General features: G+C 45.4%; 1 protein-coding gene across 1 annotated transcript in view; it reads right to left on the bottom strand.

The window, feature by feature from the left end:
- LOC310760719 (disintegrin and metalloproteinase domain-containing protein 9-like) overlaps positions 1–17,210 on the bottom strand; it is a 40,327-nt gene that overhangs the window by 4,974 nt on the left and 18,143 nt on the right. Inside the window, exons 11-20 of the mRNA XM_083609785.1 lie at positions 16,263–16,423; positions 14,959–15,148; positions 13,531–13,599; positions 10,259–10,348; positions 8,328–8,520; positions 6,469–6,574; positions 4,808–4,991; positions 3,784–3,861; positions 2,434–2,545; positions 735–828 (exon numbers count right to left, since the gene is read on the bottom strand). Of these exons, the coding sequence (XP_083465911.1) occupies positions 735–828; positions 2,434–2,545; positions 3,784–3,861; positions 4,808–4,991; positions 6,469–6,574; positions 8,328–8,520; positions 10,259–10,348; positions 13,531–13,599; positions 14,959–15,148; positions 16,263–16,423 (1,277 nt within the window). The remainder of the gene's footprint in view (positions 1–734; positions 829–2,433; positions 2,546–3,783; positions 3,862–4,807; positions 4,992–6,468; positions 6,575–8,327; positions 8,521–10,258; positions 10,349–13,530; positions 13,600–14,958; positions 15,149–16,262; positions 16,424–17,210) is intronic.

Below are 17,210 nucleotides of genomic sequence, written 5' to 3'. Positions count from 1 at the left end.
TAATAATAACAACAAAACCCCACTGGAAAAAAGGCACCTAGACGTTTGTTGTGGCAACCGTAACCCAGGTTTAAGGCGCCATTTGGCGACTATCTTATATATCTGAGTTTTTGGTTTTTTTAAAGAAATATTTATTAAGATTTTACAAAGACAAATATACAAAAACACATAATAAAAAAAATAAATAAGTAAACATACAAAAAATAAGAAAAATTAAAAACAATTAATTTTCATAACTTAAAACTCATTTGCTTGTTTCTTTGACTTCCTCACACCTCCCCTTCTTGTATTCCCATTTAAATAATCAAATCAGCAAATCCTTACCCACTTTCATTTATCTTATCTCTATAACTTAACATTTTATAACTCCATTATCAATTCATTTTTGCATATTCTTATTAACTTTGTTGCTAATACCACTTATTTCCAATCCAACACCATTTTAGTTATTTTTTTACCTATTTATACCCTTCTTCCATATTCTTAAAGCATTACAGCTGGAAACCACTTAATTTCAATCCAACATCATTCTAACTTTCATTAATTTTATAGTATTTCTGTAGATAGTCTTTAAATTTCTTCCAATCTTCTTCCACCGTCTCTTCTCCCTGGTCTCGGATTCTGCCAGTCATTTCTGCCAATCCCATATAGTCCATATATATCTGAGTTTCTAACATTGGCGGCGCAGACATGTTTTTATCCCATGGAGAAAGAATGGAGGACGATTTGCTTACCAGGTCTGTATAGAGTTCCTGAACATTATAATAGTAGCCAGCAAAAGCACACCAATCCCAAGCACAGAGCTCAGCATTACAACCCTCCTAGTGTCTGAGAGAAAGAGGAAGAGAGGGAATTAGTATTCTGCACTTCAGTGCTAAAGGACACACACACACACTCACACACACACACTTGAGCCATCAGCAATCCTGGATCTCATTCTTGTACTTCCAAACTCTGGGCTCATCCCTCTTCCCTTCCACTTTCTTCCAGGAAAACCCACTCTTTAGCACTTGTAAAGGTAAAGGGACCCTTGACAGTTAGGTCCAGTTGTGGACGACTCTGGGGTTGTGGCGCTCATCTCGCTTTACTGGCCGAGGGAGCCGACTTTTGTCCACAGACAGTTTTTCTGGGTTATGTGGCCAGCATGACAAAGCCGCTTCTGGCGAACCAGAGCAGCGCAAGGAAACGCTGTTTACCTTCCCGCCAGAGCGGTCTCTATTTATCTACTTGCACTTTGATGTGCTTTGGAACTGCTAGGTTGGCAGGAGCAGGGACCGAGCAACGGCAGCTCATTCTGTCATGGGGATTTGAACCGCCGACCTTCTGATCGGCAAGTCCTAGGCTAAGTGGTTTGGACCACAGTGCCACCCGTGCCCTCTTTAGCACTTAAAGGGTAAAGGGACCCCTGACCATTAGGTCCAGTCGCGAACGACTCTGGGGTTGCGGCGCTCATCTCGCTTTATTGGCCGAGGGAGCCGGCGTACACTTCCGGGTCATGTGGCCAGCAGGACTAAGCCGCTTCTGGCGAACCAGAGCAGCGCAAGGAAACGCCGTTTACCTTCCCACCGGAGCAGTACCTATTTATCTACTTGCACTTTGTGCTTTCGAACTGCTAGGTGGGCAGGAGCTGGGACAGAGCAACAGGAACTCACTCTGTTGCGGGGATTCGAACCGCTGACCTTCTGATTGACAAGCCCAAGAGGCTCAGTGGTTTAGACCACAGCGCCACCTGTGCCCTCTTTAGCACTTAAGTTGCAGCAAATGCCATTCCGGAGAAAACCCAATTGACGTTTGCTCTGATTCAGCAGTAAGCTGAATTCACTTGTGCTTTATCTTGTATTTTATTCTGTGAACTGCTCTGACACCTTTGGATGAAGAGGGGTATATAAGCCTAACAAATAAAATAAGCTGGGGGGGGTTCTTGGGGGCAAGCGAAAGTGCAGAGGAGCCCACTGTATCACCTGTGAGCGTCTCATGGAGACAACGAATTTCAAAAGCCCCAAGATGGATGGAACATGTTGCATCCAGCAGGACACCAACTGTAATGTAATTTATATAATTGAATGCAAAAAAGGGGTGTTATTCCAGTGCACAGGCAAAGCTGCAACTGACCTGCGGGCATTTTTTTAGGAACCGCAAATCGGCATTTTAGACAAAAAAAAAAAATCAGAGGAATCTGTTTCCTTCGATTCTGAGAACTGCAGCTTGCTAAAGAGATGCCAAATGGATCCAGCAAAGTTTGCAATAAAGGGAGGACTTCTGGAGAAAGTTTGGGAACCACTCCTTTAAGAATCTGGGATGGATCTGATGCAAGATGTGTCAGCGGTCCAGAGATTTCCTTGGACTGTTCAGGGAAACAGCACAGGTGCGAACTTCTCTGCGGTAAGAGCTGCAGCCAGTCCCTGGGGATGACCACAGGAAGAAGATACTCACTCGATAGTTCCGGAGCGGGACCACTGTCCAGGCTTCCTCCAAATCCCTTGCCAGCACAATAGGGAGGGGCCCATCCGTAACTGCAGTGGCAGTTCTTGTTGCTGTTGCAGAACTGAAATACATCAGGCATTTGAGCAGCAAACAAAGGATTTATTTCCAAGATCTTTTCCATGTTCTACAGCTCCGACGCAGGAGGCTGCCTTCTCCTGAGTCAGACCGCTGGGTAGCTCAGTATTACCACAGCGATGGGGATCACTGGGGTTTCAGGCAGGGGGCCTCTTCCCCAGCTCTACCTGGGTTTGCCGTTGGAGAATTGGAACCCAGGACCTTCTGCTTGCAAAGCAGCTGCTCTGCCACTTAGCTACAGACCTTCCACAGCATCCTATCTCAGGTGGTGCAATGGGACAGAGTGTCTGGCTGTTGACCGAGGACTCCCTGGTCCTGAATGGGGTAAGTGTGCCTCTGAAGGACCAGGTGTGCATTCTGGGAGTCATTTTGAACTCACAGCTGTCCATGGAGGCGCAGGTCAATTCTGTGTCCAGGGCAGCTGTTTATCAGCTCCATCTGGTACGCAGGATGAGACCCCCACTACCTGCAGGCTGCCTTGCCAGGGTGGTGCATGTTCTGGTTATCTCCCGCTTGGAATATTGCAATGCGCTCTGTGTGGAACTGCCTTTGAAGGTGACCTGGAAACTACAACTAATCCAGAATGTGGCAGCTAGACTGGTTACTGGGAGCGGCCACTGAGACCACATAACACTGGTCCTGAAAGACCTACTTTGGCTCCCAGTACATTTCCGAGCACAATTAAAGTGTTGGTGTTCACCTTCAAAGCCCTAAACAGCCTCGTCCCAGTAGACCTGAAGGAGCATCTCCACCCCCATCGTTCTGCCCGGACACTGAGGTCCAGCTCCGAGGGCCTTCTGGCAGTTCCCTTCCTGCGAAAAGTGAGGTTACAGGGAACCCGGCAGAGGGCCTTCTCAGTGGTGGCACCCGCCCTGTGGAATGCCCTCCCATCAGATGTCAAGGAAATAAACAACAATCTGAATTTCAGAAGGCATCTGAAGGCAGCCCTGTTTAGGGAAGTTTTTAATATTTGATGAATTATTGTATTATAATATTATGCTGGAAGCCGCCCAGAGTGGCTGGGGAAACCCAGCCAGATGGGCAGTGTATAAATAATAAATTATTATTATTATTATTATTATTATTATTATTATTATTATTGGTTGGTGGTTTGAGCCCACCCAGGGACAGCTGTGGCCAGCATTCCTGCATTGCAGGGGTTTGGACTAAATGACCCTCGGTGTCCCTTCCAACTCTACGATTCTGTGCTCCTATGATACTTACCCCCTGGTTGTTACATCTTGTGAAATTGCAATCATAATTCAGAACTTTCCGGTCAACGCATTCTCTTTTTATGCATATCTAGGAAAAAGGATATATCAATGTGTTAATGGGCAGCAGGAAAGCCCGATTTCTTCTACTTTTGCAGACATCCAGAAAACTGCTGAGCAGATGCATCCTGTGGCAGATGGTTGTGTTGAGATTTCCATTCCACCTTAAGGAACAGGCATGAGATTGTTGCGTGTCTGTTTACATTCCAGCACAGTATGCTGGGAACTTCTGTTTGTGTATAGCTTTTGCTTTTGCTGTTCTCTCCGAGACGGCATGACAGAGAGACATGTTTCTTTGTTCTGATTTATGTTTAATAAATATGTAGTTGAAGTATGACTTCACAAGCCTCGCTCCAATTCTGTGTGCGCAGTACACTCTGCTGATAGCGTGCCCTGGCTTCTGAAGTCTGGGTTGCTGATTTACGTCGGAGCATGGGCCGATGGAAGGAGACAGCACAGCTGGGGCTTCTCAGCTGGCCTCCCAGCCCTCTGTATGTCAACAGGTTGATTTGCAGAGCCGCAAAATTACCATCTGGCCTTCTCTAAACATATTATTTAGTGAGGTCAAGGCAAACCCTTCGGTGGATAGTTATTTATTGAGTTTAGCCTACTCTTAACCAAGACAATATATAATAATTAAATGCAGCATTTTTTGAAAGCCATGGGTCCCTGGCAGCCCAACCAGGTAAAAAGACTAAACGTCATAGCACGCTCAGCTGAGAACCATCTGCAGAAGCGCTGTAGCCAATCTTGCCTCCAGGCATGGTGACCTCTAAAATGGCTATCCCCAAACCAGCCGTTCTCAACTTCTGGGTTGTTGGACTACAACTCCCATCATCCCTAGCTAGCAAGGCCAGAGCTCAGGGATGATGGGAGTTGTAGTCCAACAACATCTGGGGACCCACAGGGTGAGAACCACTGCCCCTAAACCCTCCAGACGTGCCCCTTCAGCCCTGCTCAGAGGTAACCAACGTCACCTTGTTGTCACCACACACTGATCCGTCTGCTATCGCTCCAGCGTCATGCATGTCATCCCCTTTGTGGGAAACTATGCCCCAACATAATAGGTTGTCCGTAGGAGTCTGAACTACAGATTGTTCAGCTGCGAATCGTGGGATTTTATTGATGTTGATGCATTGGATCCTTCCGCAAAGGACATCTCTGCAACAAAAAGTGAGAAGGGAAAGAGAGTACATACAGCTCCTTCTCCACTCAGAGCGACCGTCCCGAGATGCTTTGTCACCAAATTCAACCTGGCTTGTTAATCTCACTAAGGGCAAAACACAAACAGTGAACCCCCCCAGGCGGCTGATACATTGGGTATACATAATGAATAATAACGTATTCAAATCAACCATATGTACAATTCTATATACATTAACACTCCTCCCTCCACAAGGTTTATTTAACTTTTAACATTTTAATTGCCCCTAATTGTTCAAACCTACCCAAATAATTCAATATCTTCTCGAACCAATCCTCCTCTTTCTCACTGACCTTAAACCCTTTCATTTTATGTATCTTCACAGTTAGATATTCTAAAATTATAATATTATTCCATTTTTTCCTCCATTGGTTCAACCCTAGCTCTTCTGCATTTTTCCAATTACTCGCTATAACCTGTCTTGCTACAGTTACCATCAATTTTACCCATTTACTTTCCTCTTTTGTTTTTAACTCGGTGCTACTCAGACTAATAAGAACCATTAATTTAGATATTCTGCATGGGGAACTTTTATCGGCTCTTCAGGGACAGCAGTGGCTCTGTGCCAGGAGAAAGGGACCCTGAACTTTCAAAGTCATCCGAAGGAAAGGGAGCTTTAGGCTGGCTATTTTTACCAAGGCCCAACAAGATATCCCTCCTGCCTCCAGTGTCGATGACGACGATGTGTTTTTAAAGGTTAATGACTGATTTTAAGAATGGTTCCATCTTCATGGTTTAAGTGGGAAAATCCAGTCCCCTTAAGATGGATATATCTGTTGCCAAGAATCCTAAAACTGAGTGAAAACTTGAAATTCCAAAAAAACAAAAAGCAGCTACAGTTAGATTTCTCTAGGAAACTTCCTAGAGGAGTTCTGCCTTAATTTAAGACTACTGGGCACTTGGAGCCAATATTTTCCACGCACTTCTTCCTAGTAACTTCCCCCACCCCTTATTTCATACGCTGTATAACTTAAATGTATGAGTATGCCTTTTTCTTGCTAACTGTATTAAATCTGAGAGGGAATAAAAAAAGTTCTTATATGTATATATTTGTTTATACCCCTCCTTTTTCCCCTGACAGGGACCCAGGCAGCTAACAGATAAACCTAAGAACTTCTAAAGAAGAATCTTTCAAAAAATAAACTCTGATAAACTTAAAGCTATATGCATATCTGCCACAACTGCAGCTGCCCACCAAGGAGAACCAGCCAGGAGCTTGCCGAGCTGAGAGGGCGAACACAGGGACTGGCAGGCGACGTCCACAGGGGCACAGCAAAGTCTACCTGTTGCCTCCCACGTGACGCCCCCAAGAAGGTTAGGGGGCGCAATCCTTGTCTTGCCCCAGGCACTGGCAACACACGCTATGCCACTGATCAATCGCCCCCTTTGCATCGGACCCAGCAGGTTGGACCCCTGCCCCCAGGTAGAACCTACTCTTCTTTGCATTTCTTGTACCCAAATTTATTCCTGCCGCAGTTGCCAATCCGATCTCCTCTCACGTTGACTTTTTTGTAGCAACTCAGCGGAGCACTTTTTGCACCTTTGGATTTGGGAGAGAGAGGAGACAGAGAAAAGAGGGGGAAAGAGGGCATCTGTCAGGAGCAGAGTGTGTGTACGTTCACAAATAAGACAAGGAAAGCATCCCCCACCCCATCCAAATAATCTGAATTTATTTAAATGGCTAGCTCTTAAAATGGTTGGCCTCTTTTCTTTCGCATCACATCTCTAGCAGGTAAACGGTGATAGCCAAAAGCAGACCCACCGAAATCAACAGACTTAAGATATTGAAATTTGGGACATAACTGTAGCTTGACCTCCTGAACATCAGATTGAAGTCCCAAACAACCCTGCTTGGGCAATAGCCTCCACCGTAGGGTCGCCACACATCCAGACATAGCCGATATTTGGACCTCGCAAACAGCATCCGGCCGGAAAGTGTAGGTTTTTTTTGGTGAATTTCATTAAAAATAGCTCAAGAACTTTTGAGATTTTGCAGGAAAAAAGCAACAACGTTCACCTTCTGAAATATGGCAACGCGGGTGGTGCTATGGTCTAAACCACTGAGCCAAGGGCTTGCCGATCAGAAGGCCGGCGGTTTGAATCCCCGTGACGGGGTGAGCTCCCGTTGCTCGGTCCCTGCTCCTGCCAACCTAGCAGTTTGAAAGCATACCAGTGCAAGTAGATAAATAGGTACCACTCCGGCGGGAAGGTAAACGGCATTTCTGTGCACTGCTCTGGTTCGCCAGAAGCGGCTTAATCATGCTGGCCACAGGACCCGGAAGCTGTAAGCCGGCTCCCTCGGCCAATAAAGCGAGATAAGCACTGCAACCCCAGAGTCATCCACGACTGGACCTAATGGTCAGGGTCCCTTTACCTTTACCTTTTTACCATGGAAGAGTATTGGTCATCATGTGCATAGGAGGTGCATATGGGTTCTATACCACTTGCATGATTTGGGTAAGTTATAACCAGATTCCTTTAAGGACTTGGGTGGAATGTCTCTCTCCCATCCATAACAATTTAAGAAACCCCAAAGGTCCTCCCAAAAGCATAGCCAAGTTAGCTGAAAGTTCTACTGTGGCAGTTTCCTCCATGCAGCTAGAATAGTATGTGTACAATCTGTGTCATCGCAGCAGCTCAGCCCGTGGCTGAAGGAGCTGGTACGCACGAAGGCTGGTCCCAGGCAGTTTCAGTATTTGTTGATTTGTGCATGAGAGGGAAAGATTCGCGAGCAAGAAATTCAGTGTGAGGTTGCCAGAGGGAACCTTATTGATACAGCATTTGTCCCTCCTAGGAGAAGGTTCACAAATTCCTGATCACAGAGGTGGAGATGGGGTAGAAGTTCCTTAAAGTCCAGGTCGCCCTTAAATGTGAACCTGCCCAAATCACACTTTCTGAAATGAGGGGCAAACAGAAACACAACCATCCATCAAAACTCACACCTCTCTGGAGGTTGCAATGCACTTTTCCCACCAAGGAGGAGAAAATGCATGTGCTCTGGCAAAGTGTGCATAAAAATTAGCCAAAATATGCAAAACTGTATTATGCTAAGGGAAATTACTTTGCAAAAATGTATATTAGGAGAAAGTAGCTCTGAAATGCTGATTAAGTTTTGTGAGGACCTGGAAATAATAATAATAATAACAATTATTATTATTCTTCACAAGCTGAAGTGGAAATGTGGAGACCCGAAGATTGGAAAACTGAGAAACCAACAAGGCACATTTAGGGACACTCTGTACAGGACGACACAAAGCTGCTAGCTATTTTGTATTAAATCATGCCAGCCTTGCCTTTGCCAAAGATCTCTTCGCACTGCTGGTGAGCATTGAAGCATTTCCCCGAATAGCAGATGTCATTGGTGCCGCACGGCATCCCATTTTGCTTGTACACATCCGGGGGGCATTTGGAGGAAACCCCATTGCAGTATTCGGGGAAATCACATTCAGAAGCCGCTTCCCGGCATTCTTTCCCTTCGGTGACAATCTGTTGGAAAGAAGAACCAAACCCCACAATATGGCTGCTTTCTCAGAGGATGCAGAAACATTTATTATTATTATTAATGCTATTACTGTTCAAATTATTGACTGCCTACATACAACAGGCTCTGGCTTTGTAACACCACATGGAAATATGCACATAACAGACAAGATGTGGAATAAAATGCTCCTGGCATCTGTCTGCCTCGAGAGACAATGGAGTGTGCCTCTGGAGGGGAAGTCAAACTGCTGGGGAATCACAGCGTCTGCTGCGGCTGCAGAGGCCAGTAACTTGAAACTGCTGCCTCCCACGTTGTTTTTGCTGCTTTAGCAAAGTGACCTCCCTGGGGTACCAGCAGTGTGTCTGGAGGTCCTGGGCTGCCCAGACGACAAGACCCCCCCCCCCCCCGTCCTCACTGATGGGGTCCAAAGTAAAGCAGAGCAAGACGTTTGGCACCAGCCTGGCTGCAGGAGTTGCTAGAAGGAGGCGTACAAGGTGCCATCCAGCTGTCTTAGGGACTCTCAAAGGACCTGTTGATGGCATTTTACCACTGTATTGTGGAGAGTGTATTAACTTATGGTCTCTGTGTATGGTTTGGGAGCTGCATAGTCAGGGAAAAAACAATGCTGTCCAGGGTTGTAAAGACTGCGGAGAGAATAATTGGGTGCCCTCTTCCCACCTTGGATCAAATCAATGCTTCCAGGTGCCGTAAGAAAGCTGCAGAGATAGCGCAGGATAGTGCGCACCCCGGAAATGATCTCTTTCAGCTTCTGCCTTCTGGAAGAAGGTCCAGGGTTATAAAGACTAGGACTAGCCACTTGAGAAACAATTTCTACCCAAATGCGATTTTGGTTTTAAACGCAGTGTAAGGTAGTCCCTATGGGAGTATATTGTATTTAATTATGGAGTATCAGAGTTTTTAGGGGGCTAACCAGGCTGGGATAGCAGGCTTGTGGGTTTTTGAATGTCTGATGTAGATTTTTTCAATTTTGTTGTTCTGTATGGGACAATGACAATAAAGATTATTGTATTGTATCGTATCATTCTGGATTTGTGTAGGGTTTGTTCCTTAGGCTTTTCTTCTTCTGACGATGTCCTGCAAGGCAGCGGAGGTTTAGGATCAGAGTTTTCCTTCTTAGCCTCCCTTCCCAGGCGGACGAGCCCCATCTGCCCCATCTTCCCTCTTCATCTCATGCAGAAACTGCCTTCTTGGCCATTGGACCCACTCTAGCCTGCTCAATCTGCCAGAGCCCAACTTTGCAAATAAATATAAATAATCATGCAAATAAAAGAAAGTGCATCAGTGTGGGATCTATGCAAACCTGGGTTCTCTAGCTCAGCAAGTTCCTTCCTGGCTGACAGCGTTGGAAAACAAGGCTCTTAAAAATTATATTGCCTACGATGAGCGCATTTTGTCTGTAAAATGGTGCTGCGGTGGATGTAATCACAAAATAAAATGAGGATGGGTAAGTATTGAGGGGTGCGAAAGAAGAAAGGCATAAATACAGATAATGCAGCGTATGTTTGGCCTTCCCCAACTTGAGATGGAGAAGAAATTCGACCCGAAGAAAGAGACCACATGCATTATCTAATGCAAATAAGCAGCAAAAGGCATCATGAGGTTAAGAGAACTATCTGCACAGGGATGTCACCAAAGCATTTGTTGGAGATTTCGACAGACCCAGAGAGTAAGGATTTTAAGCACCAAACCAGAGGCTAATGGCAGCTGCTGTGGCAATCTTACCTTGCAGTTGTCACAGCAGAGTCCATGAGTACACACTGCGTTTGGTTTCCGCCTGCAATCCTCTTGGCAGCAATCATTTTTCTGGCACTCCTGTCAGAAAAGATTGTAGGCTAGTTAACAGCTTCTTGGACCTAAAGCACCTTCCAGATCTGTTCCTCTCTTCCTTCTCTTCACCCCCCCCCCCCCCCGTCAGACCTGACCTGGGAGTGGAAGCTGTGGCTGCGCATGAAGGAGCTGTCAGAGCTAGGCTCAAACGAAGGAGCCTCTTGTGGGGCAGGAGGTGTGGGGAGAGCTGAGCCAGCAGAGTTAACAGAGGCTGCAGGAATCGAGAGAAGCATTGTGATTTTTGCATAGCACACACCCATATCGTGATCCGCGATACATGGCCAGGTCAAAAACCATGAGACTGAGATCACAATATGGACTTCAAACCAGTTTTGGACCATATATCGACATGTTGTCCAGCCCTACTCTCTGTAACCATGTGGTTACACATGGATGGATGGATGAGGCTTTGTCAGGATGGGGGCTCAATGGGCGGTCTCATCCATGTGCCCCCGCCACCTCCCAGTAGGTAGCAGGGGCAAAAATGACCCCACGGGCCTCTCCACTGCACCTGTTGAACTGCTGCCTGGCGTACTGAGGTCGCTTTGCTGCTGGGGTGATGGTGGTGCCTTCTTCAAAGGCTGACGTTCCTGCACTTCCCGTTGCAGGGGGTTGGGCTGGATGACCCTTGGGGTCCCTTCCAACTCAGCAATTCTATGGTCCTATGTGTTTAAAGCCTAGACCAGCCCAGGCCAACCTGGTGCCCAGCAGAGAATGCTGCAGGCAGCATGACCAATGGTCAGGGGCGATGTCTGACCTCCACAACCCTTCTTCCTCTCCCAAATCCACATTTGCGACTCTTCCCTTCTCTGCTCCTGACAAAGGGCTGTCCCTTTTCTCAGCCTTGGAGACTGAGCTATCTCTCCTGGCAGTTGAGAGTCGCTTCCCTGACACTGCTACTTGCATTGGGTCAATGTGAAAGCTTTCTCAGAAAGGACACCCCCCACCCCCCGTGGCACCCTACGGAGGGAGAACTGGCAGGGTGGAAGAGGGTCGCACCTTTTGCAAACCTCTGATCTCAGAGCCGCACGCTCAACTTCATTCATGTGTACACACACACACACACACACTTTATTGAGATTAAAAAGAAGTAACAAACAAAAGGGTTATCCAGAAGAAAGAAAAGAAAATGGTAATATTTGTTACATCACATCACAATACGTTCTTCTTGAACTTCTAACGACTTCCCACCACCCCATCATGCACCTGCCTCTTAGTCTATCTAGCGCACTATTTAATTTCATTTTCGTTTGTTAAGTTTCATCCATGTTATATTCTCCTACCATTACCCATCATACCACAGAAGTCATTCAAGGGCTGCCACTGACGTCATGTTATTACAGTAATCCCTAAGGTATTTTTTGTACATGTCCCATTTCCTAATGTTTGGTCAGTGTGACCTCTCAGTTTTTCCGTCCATTTTGCCAACTCGGCATATTCCAACAGTTTATTTTGCCACTCCAGCTTTGTCGATGTTTGCTCTCCTTTCCAACTTGTAGCGATTAATATGTAGCGATTAATAGTACGTTTCCGAGCACAATTCAAAGTGTTGGTGCTGACCTTTAAAGCCCTAAACGGCCTCGGTCCAGTATACCTGAAGGAGCGTCTCCACCCCCATCATTCTGCCCGGACACTGAGGTCCAGCGCCGAGGGCCTTCTGGCGGTTCCCTCATTGCGAGAAGCAAAGCTACAGGGAACCAGGCAGAGGGCCTTCTTGGTAGTGGCGCCCGCCCTGTGGAACACCCTTCCAGCAGATGTCAAAGCGATAAACAACTACCTGACATTCAGAAGACATCTTAAGGCAGCCCTGTTCAGGGAAGTTTTTAACGTGTGATATTTTACTGTATTTTTGGTTTCTATGGAAGCCGCCCAGAGTGGCTGGGGAGGCCCAGCCAGATGGGCAGGGTATAAATAATAAATTATTATTATTATTATTATTATTATTATTATTATTATTATTATTATTATATTCTTGCAGCTACCGTGGGATACAAGACTATTTCTCTCGCGTTTTTAGGTATATCTGGGCCTAGTATCCCCAGGAGGAAAGCGTCCGGGGTTTTTTTGAGCTCATTATAAATTACATCCCAAAGTTCGTTTCTTTTCTTACAGGTCCACCACATACCGTATTTTCCACTCCATAAGACACACCTTTTTCTTCCTAAAAAGGGAAATGTCTGTGCGTCTTATGGAGCGAATGCGTGGTCCCTGGAGCCAAATTGCCCAGGGGTTTAAAGCAGATCATGCTTTTTTTTTTTTTTTAAAGAGGGAAGGGGGTGTTGAAACAAAGCGATCGGGGAGAGAGATAAGGGATGATAGCAATAAAGGAGGCTGCCTGGGAGGGGAGAGCTAAAGACAGCAAACTTGCAAAGGGGGGAAACAGGAAGACTAAAGCAATAAGGAGAGAAATTAGAAGAAAAGGAGGAGCAAAAAACTGTTCCAGCTAAGGAAAAGACACTAAGGCAAACAAGAGGGAAGGGAGTGTTGAAAGGAAACAGCTGATCGGTGGGATCGGAAGAGAGATAAGGGACACCAGCGGAGGCTGCCAGAGAGGGGGGAGATAAAAGCCCATTGATCCTCAGGATTTTTACATTGGGTCACCCCAGATTCACCATCAGATCACATAGCATGTCCATGGCTACAGCCTGCACCAAAAAAATCACGCACCCACTGTTGCGTGGGGCCGCAATGGCGCAAAAACGTGGTTACAAAGCACGGATCCACATGGATCCTCAGGATTTTTGCATTGGGTCACCCCAAATTCACCATCAGATCACATGTCTGTGGCCGCAGCATGAGCCACAAAAATCATACATCCACTGTTTCGTTCAGAATTCCCCCCCCCCTTGTTTTCCTCCTCTAAAAACTAGGTGCATCTTATGGTCAGGTGCGTCTTATGGAGCGAAAAATACGGTATGTGGGACTGAGCCTTCCACTTCCCCACATCTCCAGCAGTTACTTGAAATGTTCTTATACATTTTAGATCGTTTTAGTTGTGTCAGCTCAACTTCCAGCTGCCCTCAACCCTCACTCCCAGTGGGCCACTCGCCATACAACAACGGGAAGATCTACATTAGACTTTGCAGGATCTGTGCAGGCTCCTTGGGGCCAGAGCAGTGCTCTTGAATGACAGAGACAAAGGGCAGTTGGTTTTAGCCACAACTTACCTCCAGCCTCTTCAGTTCTTGTACTCTGCTTTCCGATAGCGAAGCAACATCCCGCAGTTCTTTTAGGTCCTTTTCCAAGAAAAGAAAAAGAAAATTACAGAGTCTCCCGTCTCACCCACTCTTTCATCCTGCCAGTTTTTAAATACAGTGGTACCTTGGTTCTCAAACGCCTTGGTACTCAAATGCCTTGGTTCCCAAACGCCAAAAACCTGGAAGTCAGTTTTCCGGTTTTCGAATGTTTTTTGGAAGCCGAGCATCCGATGCGGCTCTCGGCTATTGTTTCCGGGGCGCCGGCACCAATCGGAAGCCGTGACTTGGTTTTCGAACATTTCAGAAGTCAAACAGACTCCCGGAATGGATTAAGTTCGAGAACCAAGGTACCACTGTAATTTGCGCTTTTGTTTTTGCTATTTATTTTGCGTTTTTGTTTTTTAGGCTTTTTTGGTTAATTTGTTTTTGTGACTGTGTGGAACCCAGTTCAGCTGACTGACTGATAGTGTGACTGCAGAAATGGATAAAAGCCCCCCCCCATACAAAACATGAATATCATCAGTGCAAGTAAGGGGGGGGAATAATTTTAATTTTTATCATCTACAATACTGTCTTATTTATTTTATAGTACAGTACATTGATTATTGCTTTCATTTTATGGATCAGTGGTCTCGCTGGGTAGTAAAATTCATGTTAAATTGCTGTTTTAGGAGTTGTTTTTAAAAGCCTGGAACGGATTAATCCGTTTTGCATTACTTTCTATAGGAAAGCGCGCCTTGGTTTTGGAACGCTTTGGTTTTGGAATGGACTTCCGGAACGGATTAAGTTTGAGAACCAAGGTACCACTCTCTATATTTATTTTATAAAACCTTGATCATTCTGTACATTGGTTTGTGAAACAGAAAAACAGGAGATACTTGTGAGCATTCATCTCGGTTGGTTTGGACAAAGTTTGTAGGGAGATTCTACTACGTTTGCTGTTTAGTGGGCATTCATTCTGATTTGTGGATGTGGAGATCATTTTACAAAACTTATTATACTGCTTGATTGTAAATGAACAACAACTCCTTGCCAAAAATATAAAACGAAGCATTAATATTCCAAAAATGATTAAAATCAACAGTAGCCAAAATGTATTCTAAGTTCTAATCTGCCATCAAGTCACCAGGAGATTCTCAACCAGAGAAGACACATTCAATCTATATGCTCCCCCTGGAATGTATTCCAGTATTTGGGATTTTAAAATGAGAATTAAACTGGAGATAATGTGCCTGGGAAGCAAAGTTAAGTTCATGTTTTAACGAAAGGAGTTGTTAATTTGCTAACAAAACAGGATGCAAGAACCTTAGGGCAGATTAAAAAGCAAGGAAACTCCATGCCCGTCAAGGCAGAAAACATATATATTTAATAACACCCCCTGCACACATAAGCTCTAACCTCAGGCCTACCACAGTCACATTCTTCCTCGCCTTCCACCACTCCGTTTCCGCACATCTTTATGTTAAATGTATTCTCAGAGTAGCTTTCAAACGAGTCCCTAGGCAGATTCAGCAAACAAAATTTCCCCCGGTTTGCTAGGAATTCGTAATATGCATTTTTGCTGCAGTTACTAAATCGGTGACACCCTCTGCAATAAAAGACAACAAACTGTTAGCAGAGCAGCAGTCCTTTTATTTTACTTTTTATTTCCACGCTGCTCGTTAACAAACAAAATGCTTCCTGGGTGCTTGACAAATGAAAGTTAAAACCGCAGCATGTAAAATGGAACGCAGCCATAAAATCCAAAATTATTAAAAGAGCCTGACAATAAAACAGGAAACGGAAAAAGAATGGCGCAAAGGGCATAAAAATAACTAAAGCCTAGGGAAATGAAAAGGACACTTGCCTGCTCCTGAAAATACCTCGTTGGGGAGGGAATTCCACAACCTGGGGGCCACCACCAAGAAGGATCTCTCCCTGTGGCATCTGCCCCACCTCATCACGGCCTAGGACCCTCGTACCTATGGGGTCGCCTCTCTTGGTATGCCCCGTGGAGGACCTTAAGGTCCATAAATAGCAACACCCTAGAGGTCCCGGGCCCTAAAGAAGTCAAATTAGCCTCAACCAGGGCCAGGGTCTTTTCAACACTGGCTCCGGCCTGGTGGAACACTCTTGTTCTTAAGTTGTACTTTAATCAATTATTTTAACACCTGGTGTTAGCCGCCCTGAGCCCAGTCTTGTCTTGCCTGGGGAGGGCATGGTATAAATAAAATTTATTATTATTATTATTATTATTATTATTATTATTATTATTATCATCATCTGGTGGAGAAGAGGCTCTGGAGGTGATCTTGAGACTCAAGCAGGTATATATGGGACAATCCTTCAGGGAATGTGGACCCAAAACATTCAAGGTTAAGACCAGCTTTGGAAACAGACTGGTGTGATATGATCATATTGGTCAGTCCCAGTTACCAATCAGTTCAACTGAAATCATTGGGTCATGCTTCCCCCCCCAAAATAAATATGTCTGAAGGGGGGTTGACTGGTCAAGTTAAAGGACCCCTGGACAGTTATGTCCAGTCTAATTTGGCTATAGAGTGCGGTGCTCGTCTCTGCTTTCTGGCCAAGGGAGTCGGCATTTGTCCGCCAACAGCTTTTCAAGGCTGACTTGGGCAGTGACCAAGAATATAACCAACAAAGATGCTGTATTTTCAGAGTCAAAACTACAGCGGTCGAAAGAGCACTGACCCCCTACTTACGCAACGGCTGAATGCATGACGCAGCGGCCATGCTCCGAGGTGCAGGTGCAGTCACACCTTCTGCCTTTAAGCTCTGGAAGGTCGTCATGGACAAAGCCAAAGACTGCGTGGCCCAGCTGATGGGCGGCTGATACGCCGTCATTTGTTAAAGACAAGGATGTCTGTATGCAGGGAAGGAAAAAGAAGGACAGGGAATTGAGCCCAAAGGCGACTGAAACCTTTCTGAGAATGCGCAGCATTTGAGGAACTTCAGTAAAAAATAAAATAAGGAAACCTTTTTGAGAATGCAGGAGTGCACAGGATTGCCTGCGAATTGTGGTTCCGCAGGGGGAGTAGATTATCCAAAGCTTTTTGCAAAAAAAAACCCCATTTTGGGTTGCACGATAAAGCGGCAAAACAGCGGCTCCAGGTTTATGCAGGGTTAACTCTTGAGCCCTTTCTTCTCCCCAGGACGTTCTGCAAGGCAGCCAGTATGAAGAACAGCCGCAGGAAGCAGAGAGTGTTCTTGTACTCGGGTCCTACTTATGGGTAGAAATCTGGCTGACCCTCGTGAGAACAGAATGCTGGACTAGATGGGCCATTGGCCTGATCCAGCAGGGCTTTTCTTACATTTTCGATATAAATGTTATCACAGGGAAAATCAAAGAAGTCCATCACCATGTTGTGACTTGTATACAGAAATCGGAGGAAATAGATAAAATGTTGAGTCGTAAAACAAAGGTCTGATTTTTCAGTATCCAATGGTCATACGGTTTCATTCTGTTCAGCTGGTATTTTGTACTGTTGGTCTTTTTGTTGTTGTTGTTGTTGTTGTTGTTGTTGTTGTTGTTGTTGTTGTTGTTGTTGTTATTATTACTTCAGACTACTATGGAGCATCACTGAAAACCTATTAATTTAAAAAGTAGTATACAGTGGTACCTCGGGTTACAGATGCTTCAGGTTACATAT

This window comes from Podarcis filfolensis (assembly GCF_964270895.1).
Source record: "Podarcis filfolensis genome assembly, chromosome: 4".
NCBI lineage: Eukaryota > Metazoa > Chordata > Lepidosauria > Squamata > Lacertidae > Podarcis > Podarcis filfolensis.
Note: the sequence above shows the minus strand (reverse complement) of the source record. Positions and strands in the feature narration are given on the sequence as shown.